The sequence below is a fragment of the Cyrtonyx montezumae genome, unplaced genomic scaffold (genome assembly GCF_038088225.1).
Source record: "Cyrtonyx montezumae isolate F1298 unplaced genomic scaffold, pur_monq_1.0 scaffold_3, whole genome shotgun sequence".
NCBI lineage: Eukaryota > Metazoa > Chordata > Aves > Galliformes > Odontophoridae > Cyrtonyx > Cyrtonyx montezumae.
In genome coordinates, this window is record NW_027072034.1 from 72,763,117 (window position 1) to 72,784,016 (window position 20,900).

The 20,900-nt window shown below is 39.1% G+C and overlaps 1 protein-coding gene across 8 annotated transcripts in view; it reads left to right on the forward strand.

Moving 5' to 3' along the window:
- POU2F1 (POU class 2 homeobox 1) overlaps nt 1–20,900 on the forward strand; it is a 108,062-nt gene that overhangs the window by 54,503 nt on the left and 32,659 nt on the right. For 5 of the 8 annotated variants that reach the window (XM_065741897.1, XM_065741905.1, XM_065741898.1 and 2 more), the window contains exons 2-6: nt 6,379–6,444; nt 13,494–13,588; nt 16,523–16,576; nt 18,183–18,302; nt 19,968–20,147. In XM_065741897.1, the coding sequence (XP_065597969.1) occupies nt 6,379–6,444; nt 13,494–13,588; nt 16,523–16,576; nt 18,183–18,302; nt 19,968–20,147 (515 nt within the window). Of the gene's footprint in view, nt 1–1,862; nt 2,087–6,378; nt 6,445–13,493; nt 13,589–16,522; nt 16,577–18,182; nt 18,303–19,967; nt 20,148–20,900 lie in introns of those variants that run through there. The other 3 variants (XM_065741899.1, XM_065741900.1, XM_065741904.1) reach the window with 3 other exon arrangements.

Genomic DNA, 20,900 nt, shown 5'->3' on the forward strand with positions numbered 1-20,900 from the left:
TTGCAGACCTGGCAGCTCCTGCTTCATCATGTGTCACTGTCCAGGCTCTGCCATTGAAGAGGTTATCTTAGTGTCCTCCAGAAGCTTGTGTGGAAGAGCAAAGTTTCAGGAAGGTCTGAGGACCATGATGTGTGCTCCAGAAGTCTTCATGGGATGTGTGAACACTTAGGAAACAGTCAGAAGCAAGGTGCTAGGAAGAGGTAATTGATACCTGTTGTCTCCGTGCAGTCGGGTATATGTTCCTTTCTTGCCATCTTCTTCAAGTGTAGATCATTTGTTAAATATATAGTGGGGAACATCATGTGTTAAGTAGAGATATGAACCTGAACAGAAGAAGAGGTCAAGCGTGAAACAAATTCCAGTCAGTGGCAGACGATCGAGAAGTCCCTTCTCTTGTGCACTATTGGGTGGAGAGGTGGTGTTTGAGTTCCTTTCAAAAATGAGGAGAAAAGTACAGTTAACTTGGAGGAAAAAAAATTTTCTTTGAATTCACATTAACATTGGGAAGAGAGTGGCCCAACCCTGCAGACACTGGCACTGATCATCACACATATCTTCTGATCAGAACACAGTCTAATAAACATTAAGGTATCCGAATGCCACTTCAATTTTTTGCATTAATGTTCTTGCTGTTTTAGACAATGAGATTTGAGTGCTAATCAGTCTATCTGAAATGGTTTCATCTAGCATCGTGGTTCTTTGGTATGTGTTGCTCTGTGGAGCACTTCTGGAAACTGGGATTGGCTCCTCCGTAGAGCATAGCCACCTGTTCCCCAGCTCTTTGACAGGTTATGCTCACAGCAGCAAACAGGCTCTGCTTATCATTGAGTGATTCAAAGCTGCAAGCCTGGTGCAGAGTGTCCCCTTCAGAACTCATAGCTCCACAGTGAGCTTTGTTTGGCTATGTATGTGTGCTTGGCTATGTTGTGTATGCTTGTGGTAGGGATTAATAATAGATTTTTTTTTCTTGGAAGTCATTGGAAAGCCAAAAAAAAAAAAAAAGAAAAGAAATCTATTTGGATTTCACTTGGGATAGATTAGTGGGTGTCAAATATTACACAATACTTGACATACCCACTGCTGTTAACGCGGCCGTTGCAAAGGGATTACCAGATAATGAATCACCGGCCTCTTTAGTCATTTTGAGAGAATTGTGCTGCTTCCTTGCCACGGTGTTCCTCTTTCCTGCCCAGGACCTTCTTGTGACAGCTCGTGTTACCATGTGGAAAACACCACACAGATGTGCAGGCGCCGGTTTGACAGCTCTGTGTTGGGCTCCTACCTTGCTAATTGTTTTCTTGGGATTATTTGGTTTGTGCAGAAAGCTTTTTCCAAATCCCCTTTATTACCGAAGTTATTGTTGCCAGCAGGAATAAGATTAAAGGTGCTTAAGTCTGTAGAGTTGTTTCTAATTTGTACGTGTCATTTCAGTGGCATTTTAACAAAACTCCGTCTCTCTCCCCTCGCTGCTCCCCTGTGGTACTGTGCTCGAGTTAGGGCTGAGAAGCCAAGCTATTGGAAGAAACTTCATTTTGTTCCCTAATTATTATGCTGGCACTCGGGAGATAATTTTTCCCTTCATGCACTGCCAATTAATATGCAAATAAGCTGATAAATATTTATACCACGATTTAAATTATGCAGGGAGCGCTTTCGGTGTACTCTGCAAATGAATTGTTCATGGACTTCAAAGTGCTGGCTGCTGTGCTAACGAGGGGAGATTTGCATAAGGCCCTAATCAGGCGCATACTGATTAAGCTTCATTATGGAAACTGCCAGCTGCAATCTTTGTTTCTATTTTATTACAAAAAGGGGAACTTTTCACGCTTCAGTCGCCTTGACAATGTCAGACACTGCTAGTAGGAGAGACTAAAACTCCACAGAGCAACTGAAGTTTCCCTGTTCAGTTGAAGATTGCTATGGTGTAACTGAAGTTGTATTTCTTCCCCACCTCCCCGCTCCCTTTCTTGTGCCGTTGAGAGCAGTAGTGTAGATTTGATAGAAATTGCCATTCTCCCTTTCCTTGGACTGTCTGAACCTGTAGAGGATACCACAGCAATGCTGGACTGCAGTGACTACGTTCTAGGTGGGTACCAGCTCAGCTCTTTCTTATAAGTGTTTAATATGGAAATAGAGGGTGTGAGGTTGACTATGCATAGAGGCTTAATCACATATGCAGAGGCAGAGGTGTTTCTGAGGCAGAAGCTCACCAGTGCATCGGCATCGAGGAGCTGCCTGATGTACACGTATTGTATATATCTGTACTGGGGAAATAAGTTATTTTCTTCTCCCCTTTCCCTCGATCCAGGAGAATTCTTTTCCTCTGCACTGAATGCTTGCTGTTAGGCTTAGATGATACTGATGCAAACCTTATGCTTTTTGGATTTCAATCTGAGAAGGATTTAGCTTCTAATAAACATTCTGTGATTGAGACTTAAGTCTTGACTTGCATATCTGTGTGTTTCAAATTTTAAAACGTGAAAATGAGTGAGAGTCACAGTCTCAAAGAATTTACTGGCTGTATCGAGCCATTCCCCAACAGAATGTATATTATGTCTGTGTATTTTTAATGTAATAGCAAGGTTCTTCACGCGTAATAGAAAACAAGGTGGAGTCCACAGTGGTTGCCATTGATACCGTTGCAAGCTGTGCCTAAGGTTACTGGGATAATGTATTTCCTGAGCAGAGATTTCTTCAGGACTGCAGAACAGGCATGCCATAATTTCTTCTAAATGTAGTTTTAAGTTACTTACAAGAAACCGATAATCCCAATTTTACAGGAGATTTTGTTTATTTTCAAGGCTCTTTCCCTGGAGCTCAATGTATTGATTTTTTTATTTTTAAATGCGTTATCTCTGTTTATAAAGAATATTTTTTGCATGGTAAATTTTAAAGCAGACACTTGAATATTTGATTCTCAACGTGAAATGGGTTTCTGAAAATGAGTTTCTACTCCAAACCTTCGAGTGAGTTCTTGGTATGCTTTCGCTCATGCTGAACTTTGTTTTTTTCCATATGTGTCACCGAATCATTTTTGCTGGCTCTTGTCGGAGCATTAGGTACTTTCACTTTGGGTGAAAGGAAACGGTGAGTGAGGTACCGGTTAAGATTTAGCATTTTACTGGGTCTGCATAGGTCCTAATGCTGCAGGTTGATCCTGTGCCTGCTTCTTCCTGCTGCGTGGCTTCTGCACATGCTGAGGGGCTGTGGGAGCATTGCATAGCACGGCAGCACTGCTGCGTGGGTTTGCCTCTGAGAGCTGGATCTCGATCACGCACCTGCTGCTTTCTGTCCTCCTTCTGTGCAGTGTGCTGTATGATGAGGTTGGCAGAAGTTGTAGCCCAGAGCCTTTATTTAAACGCAGCTAAAGTCTGAAGGCAGGAAAAAGGATGAGAGCGTCAAGACTTCTTTTTTTTAGCTCACTGCATTTGTTTATTCCTTTAACTTTAAAGCAGAAGTCTTATGAGTATGTATAAACTCTGTGTGTGTGTGTGTATGTGTGACACAATCTGTAGGCTTAGCATCCTGAAGATACCTCTGTTTTTCTGGTGGCAGTTTTGTGCTTCAGATGTGTATCATACCATTTGCAATGGAAATAGGAGCATTGTTCCTGATGCTTTACATGCAGAAGGCCCACAGATTGAGCAGGAAATAGTCAGCTGGTGAAATAATGGATGCCATCCTTCGTTCAAATGCGAACAGTGCTAGAAAGATGTTTTTGTGTCCAGCTTACGGTTTTTTCCACAATGACATTTGAGGTTTGTTGGGATGAATCCTTACAACAAAGTGTTTGTCAGGTGGGCACACTTTAGCTACTTGAGTAAACTTTATCTGTCTAGTAGTAGTAAACACTGACAACCCATTTAAAAAACAAACTATTTTACAGTACTCTTAACAGAAAAAGACACCTTGCCTTATGAGAAGAGTTTTGCTTTTGTCCTGAGCAGACACGCTTGTTGTGCAAGAAGTTGTTGGGTGGCAGTGCTTGCAGTGTTGTGTGCGGGATAGCTTCTGCCCTGCCCCTAGGTGCACATTGATGCCAATGTGTGTACTCTGCTGGCTGGCTCTCATACTTAAGTTTCTGCAGCAGAGTAACCCTAGAGACCCTCTGTTTTTCTTCTCTCAAGAAGAGCTTTATCTGAAGTCCTTGAAAAAGTGCATCCTGCATTGTTCAGGGGTGATGTTTTAGATGGTGCTCTTCCCCTCTGTGATTAGCCTGTAATGAGCTCAGGCTGTCCTGCTCTGGGCCTAAAAATATACCCTACATCCACTATGTTCGTAAGTTAGCCTACTTTCATGGCAAGGTATATTTGGTGTGGAGCCCTTCTTGCTCATGTTGCTGCTGAACAGGCGCTCTTCAAGTTTGCGTCCAAAGAGAAGTCAACTGCCCAGTGTTCTCTGAAGCCAAGCACATTTCAGTAGCCAGCTGTGTGTCAAGGAGCAAATCAGTGATGTTTAGCAAACAAACATTGCCTGTAATCACTTCAAACAAATGCGCTGTTACCACAACGGTATACTCATTTAAGGTGTATACAGCTACTAAATTAAAACAAATTGTTTTTCATGCAAACCCACCAGCAGTGAGTGGCACATCAAAACTGCCTATTTCCTGCATAGTCTTGTGGGCAACTCCTCTCCTTTTGTAGAGTATGTATGTTGCTATCTAAACATGGAAGATGACAAACGAAGGAGCTGAGAAGTAGTAGATTCTGTACCTGCAGCCTTAATGAAGCTCTGCTCAAGGTCTTTTGCTGAAATGTGGGACAGAAGCATTCAGCTGGGATGGTTCTCCCTTGTTCCCTGTTTCAAACGACAGTTTAACCTGTTTGCCTTCATGCTGAAAGGAATGTTTAGGGAGCATGTCTGAAGTCAATTCAGCTATCTTTTATACTCAGCTGACACTTAGAAGACTTAATCATAGCCATAGGAACTTACTATGGAGAGCTGATGCTTTGGAGAGGTTGAAGTAACTTGTCAGGGGCAGATTCACTTGTTAGAACCCTCTGGGTTTTCTAGGCCTCACTTGCTTCAACTGCAGCAGTTGTTTACATGGAAAATTACATTCGTTTTAAAAATACTGAGATGTCTTAGATAGTGTTTCCTAACTGTCTTGGAGTTTTTCCTTGCTTCTTTTACCGATTCTCATATGCGCTGCATTACTAACTAGTTCTTCCCTCTTTCAACCCAGTACACTCAGACAAGCTCCATTGTAACTCCTGTTTCCTTTCAAGCACTGCCCAAGTGTTCATTCCTTCCATTTGATTCATACTTGTATTCTTCCTCTGCTCTTGCCCCTGGCTTTCATATCCCAATAGTTTTCTGCTAGGCAGCAGATGGTAGCACATGGCAATTGTCTTCTCACATCCAGCTCTTCTAGGCTGTTGAGCAATGAAGAGGCTGGGCATTCTTGGAAATACCCGGGGAAACACACAAGAATTAATACTGTTACTGTATTCCTCTTCTTCAGCCTATTGTTATTTTGTAGATTGCTGCTTTGATGAAAGAAGGAACCTTTTAAGCACCTAGCAAGTGAATATCTTGAAGTTGATGTTCATTTTCAGCTTATTGAGCTTGTGTTTAACAGGTTACAGCATTGAAAGAAGGTACTTAAGGATTTGCTTATGCTTCACTTCATGAACTAGTATATCTTGAGATTCTTTTTGTAGTTTTGGTTTGCATCAATATGGCTGGTAGCTAGGAATGAGGAGGTAATAAGTTGTAGAGCTAATTCTGTATGCAGAACTTCTCTATAGCTTCCTATAGGGAAGCTATGTTCTCTGCCATCTGAAGAGACTCTGTGTTGTGCAATATACAGCTGACAAGCTCTCAGATACAGAGCAGGCTTTTCAGTAGGTTCCATCTATTGGGAGAAGGAGGAGAAATATGATTTGTATTTGTAAGGCTTTGCATGAATATATAGGAAATACTGAATTTAATATTGGTGACATTCCTGTAAAATAAAAATGTAGTTTTAGATAAATGGCACCTATTTAAACATAATGGTCTTGGTGGTCAGATTTAATGTTTTTGAGTCTTTTCATATTCCTTCTTTTTTCATTTTTTTTCCTTCGTTTCTCTAATTCACTGTGCTGAAAATAAAGTTCTACCTATTCTTGTCTTCTACCATGCTGTTTTTATTCCTTAGCACTATGCTTTTACAAGTCAACAATGACATACAAAATGTTGAAATGGTATTTATCTGGAAAACTCAATATTGTGCTCTGCTTCTGATGATTCTTTGTGTTTACAAAATAAGCTGAATTAGGGTAAATTACATATCAAATTCAAGATGTTCTGTATGTGTCTTGGATAAGAAAATATGATTAGATTGTTGAGCATTTTTTGTTCATGGCTACATCTTTTTCTGTTTTAACGCAGACTCAAGAATGAACAATCCGTCAGAAACCAGTAAACCATCAATGGAGAGTGGAGATGGGAACACAGGTAAGAAATGATAAATTGATACACAGGTATTTTTGTCATCAAATTAAATGGATACAAAAAGCAGAATTTTTTTGCCTGTTTACAGGAACAGCAAGAACAAAAACACTGTGGAGGAGAGCCCTAAAAAACACACACAGAATTTCAGGGGCAGAGGTTGTTCCTACACCTGGGAAAACTGCATGTGTCAATACCAAAAAAACAGTCATTAGCCATGCTGTATGCAGGGTACTACTCATTCACATATCAATATGATTATAAGATTCTCCATTCCTTCTTGTTTATAATGCTTCTGATATCATGAAAAATCCTGTGACACTAGCTCTCCATAAAGCCGTCTCATTCTTCCTTGTCAAGATGTATCTTTGACATACCGATCTCTTATTTATTTTGAGGCTGTTTTTTTCCTGGCAGATGTGGGCCATTGGCTGATCTGGTTTCCATTCTAGACTTCAGTCAAGGCTACAATTGCCCTCAAGAACAAGGCAAAGGAAGAAAGCATCATTTCTCAACGTTAAAAGCAAACAAACAGCATCCTATTAGCAGACTTTTCTGTAATGTCTTCATGTGTTAGAATAGACTTGAAGTTTGACTGTGACACAGTAGGCTTTTTGTTTCAAAGCTATTGTGTCTTCTGTGCATCATTGAGGCGAGGCCAACTTATAACCCATTGAAGTTAAGTCAGTAGAACTCAGTCATGCTATCTCATGCCTCAGTTCCTTTCTGCAGATACTTAAAGGTTCATTTTGGAAACAAGAATTGACTATTCTGAATAGGCAGTAAATAGTTTAATTGAACTCAGTGTTCTCTGAGCTCAGAGTAACGTTTGGGGAGAGAAAATTAAAAGGAACTACTTTGTTGAGTGACATTGTCAAAACCATTTATGGGCTGGTTTGGCCCGATTTCATAACTGATGGGTTGGGGGACCCATGGACCCATGCCCTACAAAAGTGGAAGGGGGAGAAGAGATAGGGTAGGGAGATGGGCCTGAAAACAAAACAGCAGCAACAATCTGAGGATGAAGGAAAGCTAATATAATAAATAAGATACTGGAATGCAGAATAATACAATATAATTGGAATTGAAGCTAGTAAATCAAATAAAATGAGAGAGTGTCTGAAACTGAGGACCTTACTCTAAAGCTGAAGGTGAGACGGACAGTGCTGAGGTGGCCAGCAGAAGAGGGCAGTCTTGGGACTTGTGTTCAGTTTTCTTTCTCTCTGAGTGGAAAATGGGAACACAAAGCCCTCTGGGGTGTGTAGCTCTCTTCTGAGAGCCAAATACTCAGAAATTTGTCAGTCCACAGAACTGAAGCATTAACTCTTTAACTCCCAGTGCCTCATGTGATGTTATGAGGAATACTGATAACAAAAATCAGAAAGCCATGAGAGAAGTCTAGTTGCCTTGTATAAGGAAAATGGGTTTCTTCCTTCTTATTCAGTAATAAGAATTTTACTTTCAACTCTGGAATTGTGCTGAAATTAATAATTTACCTTATTCTTCTGTTTCCTCATTCTTTGAGGAAGGCTTTAATACAGCTAATAGTGACTGAATGTTCCCAATATTGATCTAAGAGGCTGGATGTTTTCTGTCATAGATGATGTCAGTCAAAAGGAAATCAGCTCACTCTTACTAGTGTATTTCTTGTTACTGGCATCTCTATTTCTGTACTTCCAGTTGTATTTGTAAATAGGGGAAGTATCAATCACTTTTATGTGTAAAAAACATTTATTAACGATTTAATAGTCTTTTTAGCGTGGCTTATAAGTTTATTTAAAAAAAAAAGTGCAAGCTAGAGATACAGTCGTAGACAGCGTTGAGAAAATGCTTTTAATTATCCCTTTTTTGTTGAATCATTGTATCTGGACGGTGTGTGTAAACATCTGAGAAAATTCAAACTTGCTGCTTTGTATGACTGCAGCTCTGGGTACCTGTTTTCAAGAGCCATCCCTGATGCACTTCCTTAAGGACAGCTTCAACTGGCAGTTTTTACCTCAACCAAGTTCTTTCAGAGGAGGGCACAATTCATTTGGAGGTAGTCCATTATCATAAAAGTGTAACGTCTGCTTTAACAGAGCTCTGGTTTTGCTGCCCTGGGCAAATACTTCATCATTGTGAAGATGATGGTCATAATTTAAAGAAAGAATGGACTGTAATGCTCCATGTAGATGTTTTCATCACAAGTGAGGCTACAGTGTTTATATTTTTTTATATTGTAATGCTACCATTAGTTTATAACAAAAGCTTGACTCTTACTGGTATTTGGACTTTTTGCAAACAGCACTTCTGTTAACTTAAATGTTCCTAGTCATTCACTTCAAATTTATTTCCTGATTTTATTTATTTATCCAGACTACAACAATCTAGGAATTTTGAGGGCTTTTTGTTCTGTAGTGATTGCTGTGTTTTCAAGCACAGTACTCATAAACTACTGGAGGTAATGATTGACACCTGTGACATTCTTTGGAGGCTCAAGCATCAGTTGCATTAGTCAACAGACAAATGTTAAGCTCTGGAAGGAGTAGTCGTGATATGTAATTTGGACTTCTGATCAGTGCTTTCTAGATTGTGGTTCTGGGCTCTGCACATACTTAGTGAAAAGTAGTCAGGATGGTTGGGGACTGGAAATGCCATTGATTGACTGTCTAGGGAACATAGGCTCTGATAGTAAGTGCAAAAAGAATTTTATGGATGCTGATTCTTATAACTTTTCATTAATTGTCTTCTTCCCAGTAACATTTGTAAATTACTTAAGTCTACTGTATAAGCACTGCTTGACTGTCTTTTGATCCAGAGTGGATGTTTGGGCTGTTCCTGTTTTCTGGTAAGCTGATGTGGTTTGAAAATTTTAAGAGTAATTACTGTTGGGCATGGAGCTTGTTTGGCAGAGCAAGTGTTTCAGATGAATAAAAAACAACAGCAAAACTTTGGTAAGTGCACAAGTTGTTGTCCAGCTGTTTTCATGAGAGGATGAATTAATGAACTGTTCTTCAGTGTTGTAGAATTAATTTTCCAGCCTTCAGTAGGGGGCTGGACAGGTCATTTAGTTCCCACTGGAAAAAGGCGAGAGAATGAGAGAACTGTGAAACTCTATCTTGTAGAAAAACTGATAGCCTTTTCTGATTCCTTTCTGGATGTTATAACATACAACTTTCCAGAATAGTTCTTTTTTTTTTTCCTCTTGTTTAGTGAGTGTTCTTAAAGTCTGTTATTGCAGTAGTATGAAAGCCAAGGTTAATGTCTATGAAAGCTATAGTTTTCAGATGTACATTGACATAACAGCAGAATAATTAAGTGAAAGAAAGAAGGATTCTGAATATTCTTGTTTGTGTTGCTTCATTTCCTGAGATTGAATTTCCAATGGCAAGGGAGCATGAAATGTTTTTGATATATATCTGCTAGAATTCTGGGCAAATATCACTACTGAACTTTTTATTAATGACGTGAACAAGGAATCACCGATTCTGGATACTGGGCAATGTCAGTGCTGCAAGATGTTTTCTAGAGCACGTTGCAGGTGCATGTTCAGGTTAGTTTGGAAATACTCCTTCTCACTGTTTGTCTTCCTTTCGTAAGTCCTCTCTCACACCTAATTCCGCATCTCTCTAGAGCTGTAGCCTCTCACTCATCTTGCTTTCTTGAACAGTTTGCAAGGCCTGGACTAAGTTCTGATGGTTGTGGTCTTAGTATTTTGAAGCATGTTCTCCTGACTGCTGGTGCAGCGTTACCTTCCTGTTCCATTAGGCCCTGTGTTTATCCGTAGAAAGTGTGATTGCAAGACAGTAAACAGTAACACAAGCTCAGGCTGCTGTGGTACTTCATGTTCTGTTCCTCTCCCTGAAGCAGTCCTAAATGAGATGGTTCAGGCATCTGATTTGACTGAAATTAATTTCATGCATTATTAGGCTTCATCCAAACCAGTTCTCTGAAGTAACTAGCCACATAGCTGAGTATATGCCAGAATTTGGAGGTGTTTAAGTTGCACTGGACTTGGATTGTAAGGGTGAAACTATGTCCTAGTGCTCAATGTGATCTAGAAACTTGCTGGAACGGGGAAGGCTTGTTTCCCTATTGGCACCTCTCTGCCCTCACCTGCTCTGCATCATCTGCTGCTTGTGAGACCCAAGTCTAAGTTTTTTTTTCTGTCAGTTCAGTGGAATGATTTAACTTGGTCTAGAGGAAAGGGAACAGTTAATGTGAAGAGTTTTCTACTCCATTAGAGGTGTGAATTCACTTGCTGCTATGTCTATGAACTATCAGAAGAGACAGAACAGTGATGACATGCCTGTATGCAAGAATACAGGGGATACTTCCCACTCCCACTTTTTTGGTGTTGGTGAGCTATTAGATCAATCCTAGCAGTTATGTAGGAGGAGTGATGGAGACGGGAAGGGCATAAATATTTGCGTTAAAATCTGTTCTTTTTTTGCTGATGTTTAGTTTGTTTTTAGCATTTAGCTCTTACCTTGAGCAAAAGTGGCACTCTGATCCTTTCATGTTCCTACGGTCGATGACCTTCTGATTCTGACAGCTCCGTTTCCCAGTCTCTTCACCAGATTTCTTGGATTCCGCAGGAGTGCTGTTACATCCTTCTGAGCACCTTAAAGAGTAAAACCTGTGAAACTCTGAACTGCAAGTTCATTTTCCCTGCTGTTCTTCAAAAGATGTAGGCATCCTGTGATAAATGCGAGAAACTTTGGCAGCATTCTTTCCAAAGCTAAGACTGCATCTGAAGGGGAAAGGAACTTCCAGATACCAAAGAAGGCTTAAGATACAAGTAAAACAGAGTAAACAGATGGGGTTTAGGGTTTGTTTTTTTCTTTTGCTTGAAGTTGGGATTTGGATGGCATGGGGAGAAGGAGTTGTAGTCCTTCAAGAATTGATTTAAGGAAAATGTTATACTCTCTTGATAACCTGTCTAAACTGCTGCTATGAGAGTTACAAATATTTGGAATCAGTGAAGATTTTATGCTCAGTCTTAGAACTTGCTTTGTTCAGAATTGTCAACTGTAGGAGGCTTCTTTCAAGTCTTCATATCGGAGTTAGCAGAACCACTAGCCAGAGTATCTCTATACATATGTATAGCAGTGCTTTTTTAATATAGTGACATGATTTGAGGCTCTTTTTGGAAGGCAGTTGACAAGAACTGTTTATTTACGGTGAGGTTAACAGCTAGTCCTCTTGGAAAAGGGTAATTCTTTTTTTACCCTTGAAAGTTTATAGCTGGAGGGAAGGATACCTGCCTTACAGTAGGATTTTTTCTTTCTCCCTTCCTACTTCCTCAGCAAGGTTGAAAATATCTGATTAAAAGCATCTGCTTGAATGAGGAGGCAGTAGATTTTCTTTGAATTACACTATTTGTTTGTCAGGGTTTAATTTTATATATTTACCCAGTCAGATTCCCACTCCCTTTGGACTTTGCACTGAGAGAATTTTGCATTTTACTCAGAAGAATGGGAACGGATAGTACTCGTAGCTCTTTCCAACAGGTCTTCTTACCTACTTCTATTCAGTGAAATGCAACCAATTCATTTAGGATTAGTTCAGATCAGTGATAGTTTTTCCATGCACTCTTTGGGCTCACTGAGCAAAATCATTCTACATAGCTTAAAATTTGAGTATTTAGAGTGTCTGTGGATCTTCGGCTGCAACAGATGTCTATAAGTATGTAAACCCTGGCTCAAACCATGGAAGTAAAAATAGAGTTGGCCATTTCTTCCCTTACACCACCTCCAGCAAAAAAAGCCACATCACATGGCTGCCTTAAGTACGACTTACGTTGGCGCTGGAAAGCTTGCATCTGCATTTAGTTGAACTGTGACATAACTTTTGGTAATCTTATGTATGTAAGCTTTTTTTGTAGGTCAAAACAGAAGTATAAGATTATATTGGATTGTGGTATATTTTTAATCAAATTTTGTCTCCTTGCTTTTGCAGATGTTAAATAATGGGGGATGCTATTCCTTAGAAACAACTGTGATTACTGCTTACTAGATAACGTAGGTTTTTGTAGAGGAAAATAATGTAGGTGATGGAAAGAGTTCAGAACTAGGAATTAAACAGCTGTTCATAAGGATCAACAAAATATGTTGTGAAGATATAAACATGCAAGTCTAATGCTGTTTATACCTTTTCATATACACCATTTTTTAAGATGGCATGACATTTTTTCATGTCATGTTTTGCAGCCTGACAAAGAGTCTTCCTCATTCTTCTTAGCCACAGTAGGTAGTAATGCGTGACATACAAAACAGGTTGGTCCCTAACGCTGTCTTTATATAGCCATGGAATAATTTTTCAAAGTTTATAGTTAGTTCCTCTTGGCAATGGGAAATCATTTGACAGTTTAGGTGAAAAAATGTTGAGTTCTTTCTCTCACGTTCAGATTATTTGGAGATATTTTGTGGATTTTTGTGTCTTCCAAGCTATTTAGGAAGAAGACAACAAAGATGTAGGAAAACAATCAGGTTGTAGTTACATGAAAATGAACAAGGATAACAGCAAGCACATTTGGTTATCTTATGTCATGGGAGCTCTGTGAAAATAGTTGTGGAAATTTGGAGATATCACTTCTGGGTGACAGTTTTACTCTTTGGATTAAAAACTATTTTTACAATGGTCTTATTTTCCTCAAGTATTGCTTATCCTACCTTTAATGAGAGATGAGTATTTATGAATCTTTTCACTTTGAACTTGAGGATTGTACTCAGTGTGGAGTACATGCAGAACTGATATTTTAACTTCAGCAGCTTGCAGTCATTTGATTTGCTACCATGGTTTGAAAATGATGGGGTAGTAGTGTACACATGATAGGTGAGGTGATAGAATTTAACTAAACTAGCTTAATATTTTCTTTCACTTTACAAAAGCTAAGTCATCGAAGCCTGGAACTGACAGAACCTTTTTTTATCTATCTCAGTAATAAAAGAAAAACAAAAATCTTGCTATCCTTTGGAATGTTTTTCAATTACATTGTACTGAGTTAAATATATTTGTCGTCTTTTCTTTCAGTAAAAACCATAGCTAATGGCCCATAATCTCTCTTCCACTAGGCACACAAACAAATGGCCTGGACTTTCAAAAGCAGCCTGTGCCTGTTGGAGGACCAATCTCTACAGCCCAGGCCTTTCTTGGGCACCTTCATCAGGTAAGAGAAGACCCATTTCAGAGCAAGGGTGACTCAAACAGATACAAACACAGCTTCTCTTGTGTGTTCTGTTCTCTCTCTGTGAGTAGTCATTTAGAAAAATATGTTGATAAACAGCATGCTCGAGGAGCTTAAGTGGGAAAGTTCTTACTGTGTCAGTACACACTCAGTGATCTCCTGATGTCCCTTCCAACCCCTGTGATTCTGTGGTTCTTATTGTGGCATTCATTTAATTGCTTTGCGCTGTAGACTGTATCCCATGGAGTGAGACCTATCGGGAGGAACTTTAAATGCCTCTTTCTTGGGACTTGTGACTGTCTAAAGTAATTAGAAATAAAGTTATTAGACATAAATGAAATGCAGTGTCAAATTTAATCTTTCTGATAAGGAGTAGTGTTAGCTGAGCAGTTGCCAAGATCTTGAAACTGTCAGTACCTAGTGAAGAAAACAAAAATGATGTTGAAGGATGTTCAGCATGATGCTCTGATCTTCTGAGCTCTTACATATTGACTAGAAATACAAAATTGTGGTACTTATTAAGCACATATGGTTCTCTCAGGTGTGGTGTTTTGTGATTTTTTTTGTACTTTTTTTTTTCTTACAAAAAGTTATTTCAGATAGTTGTGTGTAGAATGATATTCACCCTTCTGCTACAGTCCCTCTGCTTTGCTGATGCTGCTATGTTTAGGGAATCAAAGCTGATCTTCAGATGTAGTTTAAAGTAAAATGGGACATCCCTAAGTGAGGAGAAGCACAAGCAGTATTTTTGGTACCTTTTTTAATCTGATAGCAGTTGAAATGTGAAAACAAGTGTCCTAATTCCTTTCACTTCCTCGGCACCAAGTTTAAACTTTCAAATGCTGTAGCTAATTGGCTGACCTTGAATGCTTGAGGTCTGCAGTTGCACGGTTGTTGTGGTATAATTGACCTACTGAAGCTTTTATACCCTATTAAAAGAGCTCAGAATTGCCATTTTATTGTATGGAACATTCAACACTTGTCACGTTAATTACAGTTTTCCTAGTAGATTAGGTTATATGGGACCTAGGAGGAATGCCAACATCTGGATTTGCAGAACCTAGAGGCTTTGGTAGGTTGCTTTTTTGTGTAGAGAAGCTGACTAATTTTCATCGGTTGTCAGTATGTGTTTAACATGGAGACATATACAGCTGTCCTGAAGAATCTTGTGGCAGCTTTTAAATTTTGTTTAAAAGCCATTTTTGTTGGTGGTGGTCGGATTTGGTCTTTATTTTGTTATATTGGTTGACCCAGGACTTTAATTTTATTTAGCATGGTGCCTTACCTTGGTTGGAAAATATTTATTTAAACAATTGTCAGGATTGTTGCAACTTCATGTTTGATAAAGCAATTAATTCTTGAAACTCTATTTCAAAGACAAATCTCAACTATTCTTCCATATGTTTGTTGGGTGTGTGGGACTCTACTTTCAAGCTTCAAGTACGACAGTTCTGTGTGAAATGTTATTCAGTCTTTGAGTGCTTTCCTCTAGACTAATGCAAAATATTGAGATGTAGCCAATATTCAGGACCACTTGAATTCCAACTTAGAAAATGTCCATGGTGGAAGGGATGTCCAAATTGCATCCAAAGATATGTTCAGGTATATTCTGGCTGTACCTGAGTGAGATGCAGTCAGTCTTCTGTGTATTTTTTTAATGTAGTTGATTTGAGTCTATTCTTTCAGACAGTAGGATATTGTTGTGTAGATTATTCTCTGCTTTTACTTCAAAGCTCATCATCAACTGGCATACTATACTTTCCTTTTTGGTAAGAAGGAGCTTTTTTGAGAATGTTTGCTTGTATAGATAACGTGCTTAGTAAGTCTACTGGGACTTTATCCAGAGTAGTAGAAAATACTTCCAAAGTGACTCTTAAGGGTTGCCTGTTCAAATACTCATTTAGTAGTTCAGCATAATTCGGTTTACATTAAAACTATTCTTCCTATGCTTACAGACATCTTTATGCTTTTATACAGTATAGTTATGTGGGCACATCTTTTTATAGAGGCCAGTACTGCATTTTGATTTTGTTTTTTGTTTTTTTTTCTTTTACATTCATGTGTTGCCTCATTTTCAAATGAGCTGTGATTTTTCAAACATAGTCAAAGATGGACTTTGTTACAGGCTGTTACTTTGACCTTTGAAAGTGTTGATAATTAATTGCATAGTGTTCCTTCTGTATAATAGCAGTGGTAGAAACAAGGAGAGATTGTTTAAAACAGTCTTCAGTTTAGAAAAAATAGCAGTTGTTACACTGAAAAAATTCTTGTTACAGATAAAATGGCACTATTCAGTGAGGTTTCTGAAACATCAGTTACTTTTCACTGGTAACACACAAGCTTATTTGGACTTGGCTGTTAATCGCAAACATTGGATTCAAGTTTTGAGCATACCTGAATCAATACCACCGTTGTAAAGCATTTCCAGTCCTCTATATTAATGTTTTCTTCAGTGGCTGAGGATTGCAAGTAGTTGAATGGCTTTATCTGTGGAAGAGTTGTATCCTGTGGATTCAGTGCTATGCAGTTGATTGCTTTTTTTTTTTAAACAAGGAAGCAAATGAATGTAACATGCATATTTGGGCTAGGACCCCTTCTGAATTATTAGGAGGATGATGAGTAGAGTGTAGCTCCCTTCCCTAAGTTGTGGGTATTTATACAATAATAGGAACAGTCAGACTGTCAACCCCAAAGTGCACTCTTTCTACTCAGTTACTTTGGATCCAGTACACCTGGATCCTATGGCAGAGGTACCTTCCCCAAGAGGTAGACAAATAAGACTGAAAGAGTTTGGTGAGTCAAGTGTTAGAAGGACAGGCATTGTTCTTGATGTAATTTTTGTTGCGGTGGAGTCATTCCCTCTTACACTTAGTTTCCTATAGATTCAACATCACTTCTGTTTTTGCACTGTTGTAGGTCCAGCTCGCTGGAACAAGTTTACAGGCTGCTGCTCAGTCCTTAAATGTACAGGTAAAAACTGTTTCCATCTGCTGCTTGCCCTTCTCTCATTCTGCTTTCCAGACCACGTGTTGGTCCTTTTAGAGATAGCCTTGGACCTATGAGATGTTGCTTTGTTTCCTCATTTTGATTGGTCTTGCAGGTAACAGGTCTAGATGGATATAGTTTCACAAGTGTAAATGAGGATCAGCACTGTAGCCGTTCAGAAGCTGAGATGCTTAAAACATCCAGTGATCATCATTTTATTTTGAATGTGTCAAATGCTGTAATTTATTATGAAAGTTGTAAAACGCTAGGAACATTTCATGTTCTTCCACTTCTCTTACTGTAAACGTAGCAGGTGTTAGTTTGTCTTTATTTCTAGTGGCTGGATATAGAGGTGTAATATAAGATGAGCTATGTAAAGTGGATAGAATAGATTGCTTGCGTAAATAACACATAGTAAATTTTCTGTAAGTCAGAGTAATTGTTCAGTAGTGTATGTGAGACAACAAAGCTTACAAACTTTAGATGCTAAACGCTTTGGTGTATCAGTTAATGTGCTACTTCCTCTCAGTACTATATTAAAGGGCAAGGGACATAGTATTACTGAAAACCGGTTTCAGCATTGCTTGTTATTAAAGAACGTAGGTAGTGCATTACATGAAATGCAATAGAATGTGGACCCACTTATACATAATAACAATCTGGACAGAAGAGGAGGTATAGTGACCTTCCTTTCTAAGAGGAAGGAGGCAGAAAATTGCCTTGGTTGCCATGGTAAACTTCCATCCCTGAGAGAGATGTTGGCAAACAGGCTGTATCTCCAGTGCAGAATGTTTACAGTCCTGCGCTGTAATTATCGCTCAATGACTGGCAGAATTAATCAGAGCCTTTATGTTAATTAGCCTGCTCTGCAGTCCCCAAAACAGGTGGTGGAAAATATGCAAATCTATGCAGAATTTTAATGTTCTGCATAACCAGTTTTAATTATCATAAAACTCTCTTCCCCCTCTTCATGCACTTGCATTTCCTCCCTCGTGTCTTTGCAATTTCTTCTGTTTAAAAAACAACAAACCATTTAAAATAAAGCAGCGTTCAATTAAATAAATGCTAAACTTTGATTATTTAGAAGCACTGTATGTACTGTGCGTTTTGCTCTCAGTGGGTAAACCTATGAGGATTTTTCAAGCTAGTTCTCTTGTCAGCCAACAGTATGATGACTTAGAGGTCCAGGATGCAGGTACAGAAAATAAAAACATAATCTCCTTTCTCTCGTTTCATTGTTGAGGATTTTAGGCAATGAATAATTTTAACAACCATTTCTTTCTTTATGGTGCAAGGTAGTGTCAGCTTCAGTTGCACTGCATAAAATGAAATGAGATCTGAAAATAATGTCAGAGTCACGAAAGACCTGCGAGTCTCTTTTTGTTTAAACCGCATTACCTACAGACATGTTTGAGCAATCATAGCTGAGATGGTGGGCACATAAAGCCATTGCTTAAACCCACTCTTAAAATAAACCCAAGGGCTTTTTGTATGCAGATGAAAGATTTTTTATTGTGTAGCGTTCGCACAGCAGTGTTAGACATTAACATCTGTTTTACACTATAAAGAGTTGTATTTTTTTCTGTCCTAGTCTAAATCTAATGAAGAATCTGGGGACTCTCAGCAGCCAAGCCAGCCTTCCCAGCAGCCTTCAGTGCAGGCGGCCATACCCCAGACCCAGCTCATGCTGGCCGGAGGACAGATCACTGGGGTAAGATTTACCTAAGAGTACTGTAGCAAGCCTCCTGTCTGGCAGATGATGGCAGTACTGCTGTCCCTGTAGAATTATCAGTGAGGGTTACTGTCATTTCCTTTCACATAGGAGGAAGTTCGTGTGAAAGAGGGCCCAAGAGGGAAAATGTTTTCTTACGAAAAGGCACCCTTTGGTCTGGTTTTCTTACAAAGCACTTGCATTGAGAAACCCATCTGAAACTTAAAATGAGACTTAAACCTGGTGTGCCCAAATGAGTTGCTGTTGTCATTACTGTAAGAATAAAACAAGACATGCAAGCACGAGATTAAATTGTATTGGATACTTGAGTTACAATGCAGAACAAAAATGATGGAACTGCTGACATTAATTTCCTCTTCTTGTATGCATTTCTTTTTAAGTAACTGGTGGTCTGTGCCCTAAGCTTATTCGACTTCTCTGTTTAAACTTACCAGTTTGGAGTTGTTAATTGCAAGGTCTTCTGAGGAATTGTGGAACAGCTGTTGCTTAAGGATTATTGATGTTTCTAAATTGTTCTAAATGCCTTTAGTCAAAACAAAAAAAGGAAGTTTTGTGAAGGGGCTGTATTTGTTAGTTGTCTTGCTTCTGTGTGATCAACTCTCCACCTTTAAGACTGTACATGCTAATAAGGAATTTAAGACAGTTGTACTAGTGATGTATTTGGAATTTGAACTGTTAGGTTAGGTCATCTCTACAGTTGAATGAAACTGTCTTAATTTCACGTTCAGTTGTTTAATGTTGTAAGCTAGTTTTCAGCCAACATCCTATTTAGTTCCGGTTAATTAAATTTGAAAGTTTTAAAAGTGAGACTGTTTTAATATGTTGGGTTTTTATAACTTATTTTTGCCGTTCTCAGAAAGTGTTAGTTTCTTTTATTTTTGAGTGTTTGCAGTAGTGGAACATAGGACTCCGGGTCTATGCAGATATGGATTGTAGCAAATGTAGCATCAAGATTCATTTACATGTAAAGGAGAGACTGCTGCCACCTGTTTCACAGAGATAATGTGTGTTTGGGAAAGGAAAGGGATGTAAACTTGCCAATTCTATTCAAAACAAAACAAAACAAAAAAAAAGCAGATGGGGAGACTTGGAGAAAAACAAATGGAGCTCATGTTCTTTACTTATATCTTAGGGCATAATGGAAATGATGGAATATGGCAGGGATTCATGCTAATGTGAAGCAGCTGGGGTGTTATCAGTTTGTTCAGTAGCCACAGCCAACATTCCTGCTTCTCATTCATCTGGCTAATCACTTGCTGTTCTTCTGGGTGTAAATATCCTTTCAAGACTTGGCAACGTAATTCTTTTCTTTTGCTTGCTACGTAATTACCTTTTTCCTGAATCTCCTGATAGAGTTGAGGAGAAAACTTAGGAGTAAAATTAGATGCTGTGGATTCCAGTAAGTGCAAATGTTTCCATTCATGTGGTTTGGTTTATATCAGTTCTGTGGTAGGTTGATTCATACAGTGTGTTGAGTAGCCAGCTGTCCTTATTTATGGCCAAAATCCATGACTAGTTCATGGCTAAACTGTAGTAATAGTTCCAGGAACGTCTGGTTAATATAACTAGTAATGGGCTAGCTAATGACTTTGTAGCTAAAGTGGCTCTTTCCATTATTAATGGCTGTTTTCTAATTATTTATAGCTCACGTTGACGCCAGCCCAGCAACAGTTATTGCTACAACAGGCACAGGCACAGTTGCTGGCAGCTGCAGTGCAGCATTCAGCCAGTCAGCAGCACAGCGCTGCTGGTGCCACCATCTCGGCCTCTGCTGCAACGCCGATGACGCAGATCCCTCTATCTCAGCCAATACAGATTGCACAGGTGAGGCTTTAGAGGGTGGAAAATAAAGTTTGACAAATTGCATCATTGAAGTAACATTTTTATTCCTTACTCAGTGAGTCTCCAGAATCTGTGAGGTACTGATAGTATTTCCTTATTCATCCTTAGCTCTGAGGTAGTTAGGTATATCTAAGAATGTAAACCAGCTGCTTATCAGTTCCATTGAGCTCCTGAGATAGTTTGAGAATCTGTCCAGATGGGATATCTTACGTATTTCCTTCCTCGTAATTAGCTTGAAAGGGAGAAAAATGAATGTAGAAAGATGCCCATAGAAATGCCATTGTTGAGACTTATGTATGGGGAGGAATGCCCCACAGTATCACAAAGGACGTTGCTGGGATCCAAACAACAAAATGAGAGAGCTGAATAAAGGCAGCTTGACAGGTTTGTTTGCTATCTTGACTTGTTGCTTAATGCTGAGAGTGCAGTGACAAAGAATTGGCACTCCTGTTTTTCCAGAGAAAATCTTGCCAAAATAAGTCCCATGTTGGAATCTGTCCAGTTTTATGGACAGCTGCTAACAACCTGTTAATTCTTTACTCTGAAGAACTACTTGACAAAGAAATTTTGCTTACTTTAATCTTCCTGTTTTGGCTTAATTTAGTTTTGAGAATGCAGCACCAGTGACTCAAAACATAGCATCTGTGGTATTGAAACTGTAGACTTCTGGACAAGGTAACTAAGTGTAGAGCACAGACATCATGGTAGGTGACTGTGTTGCTGGCATTGCGGTCC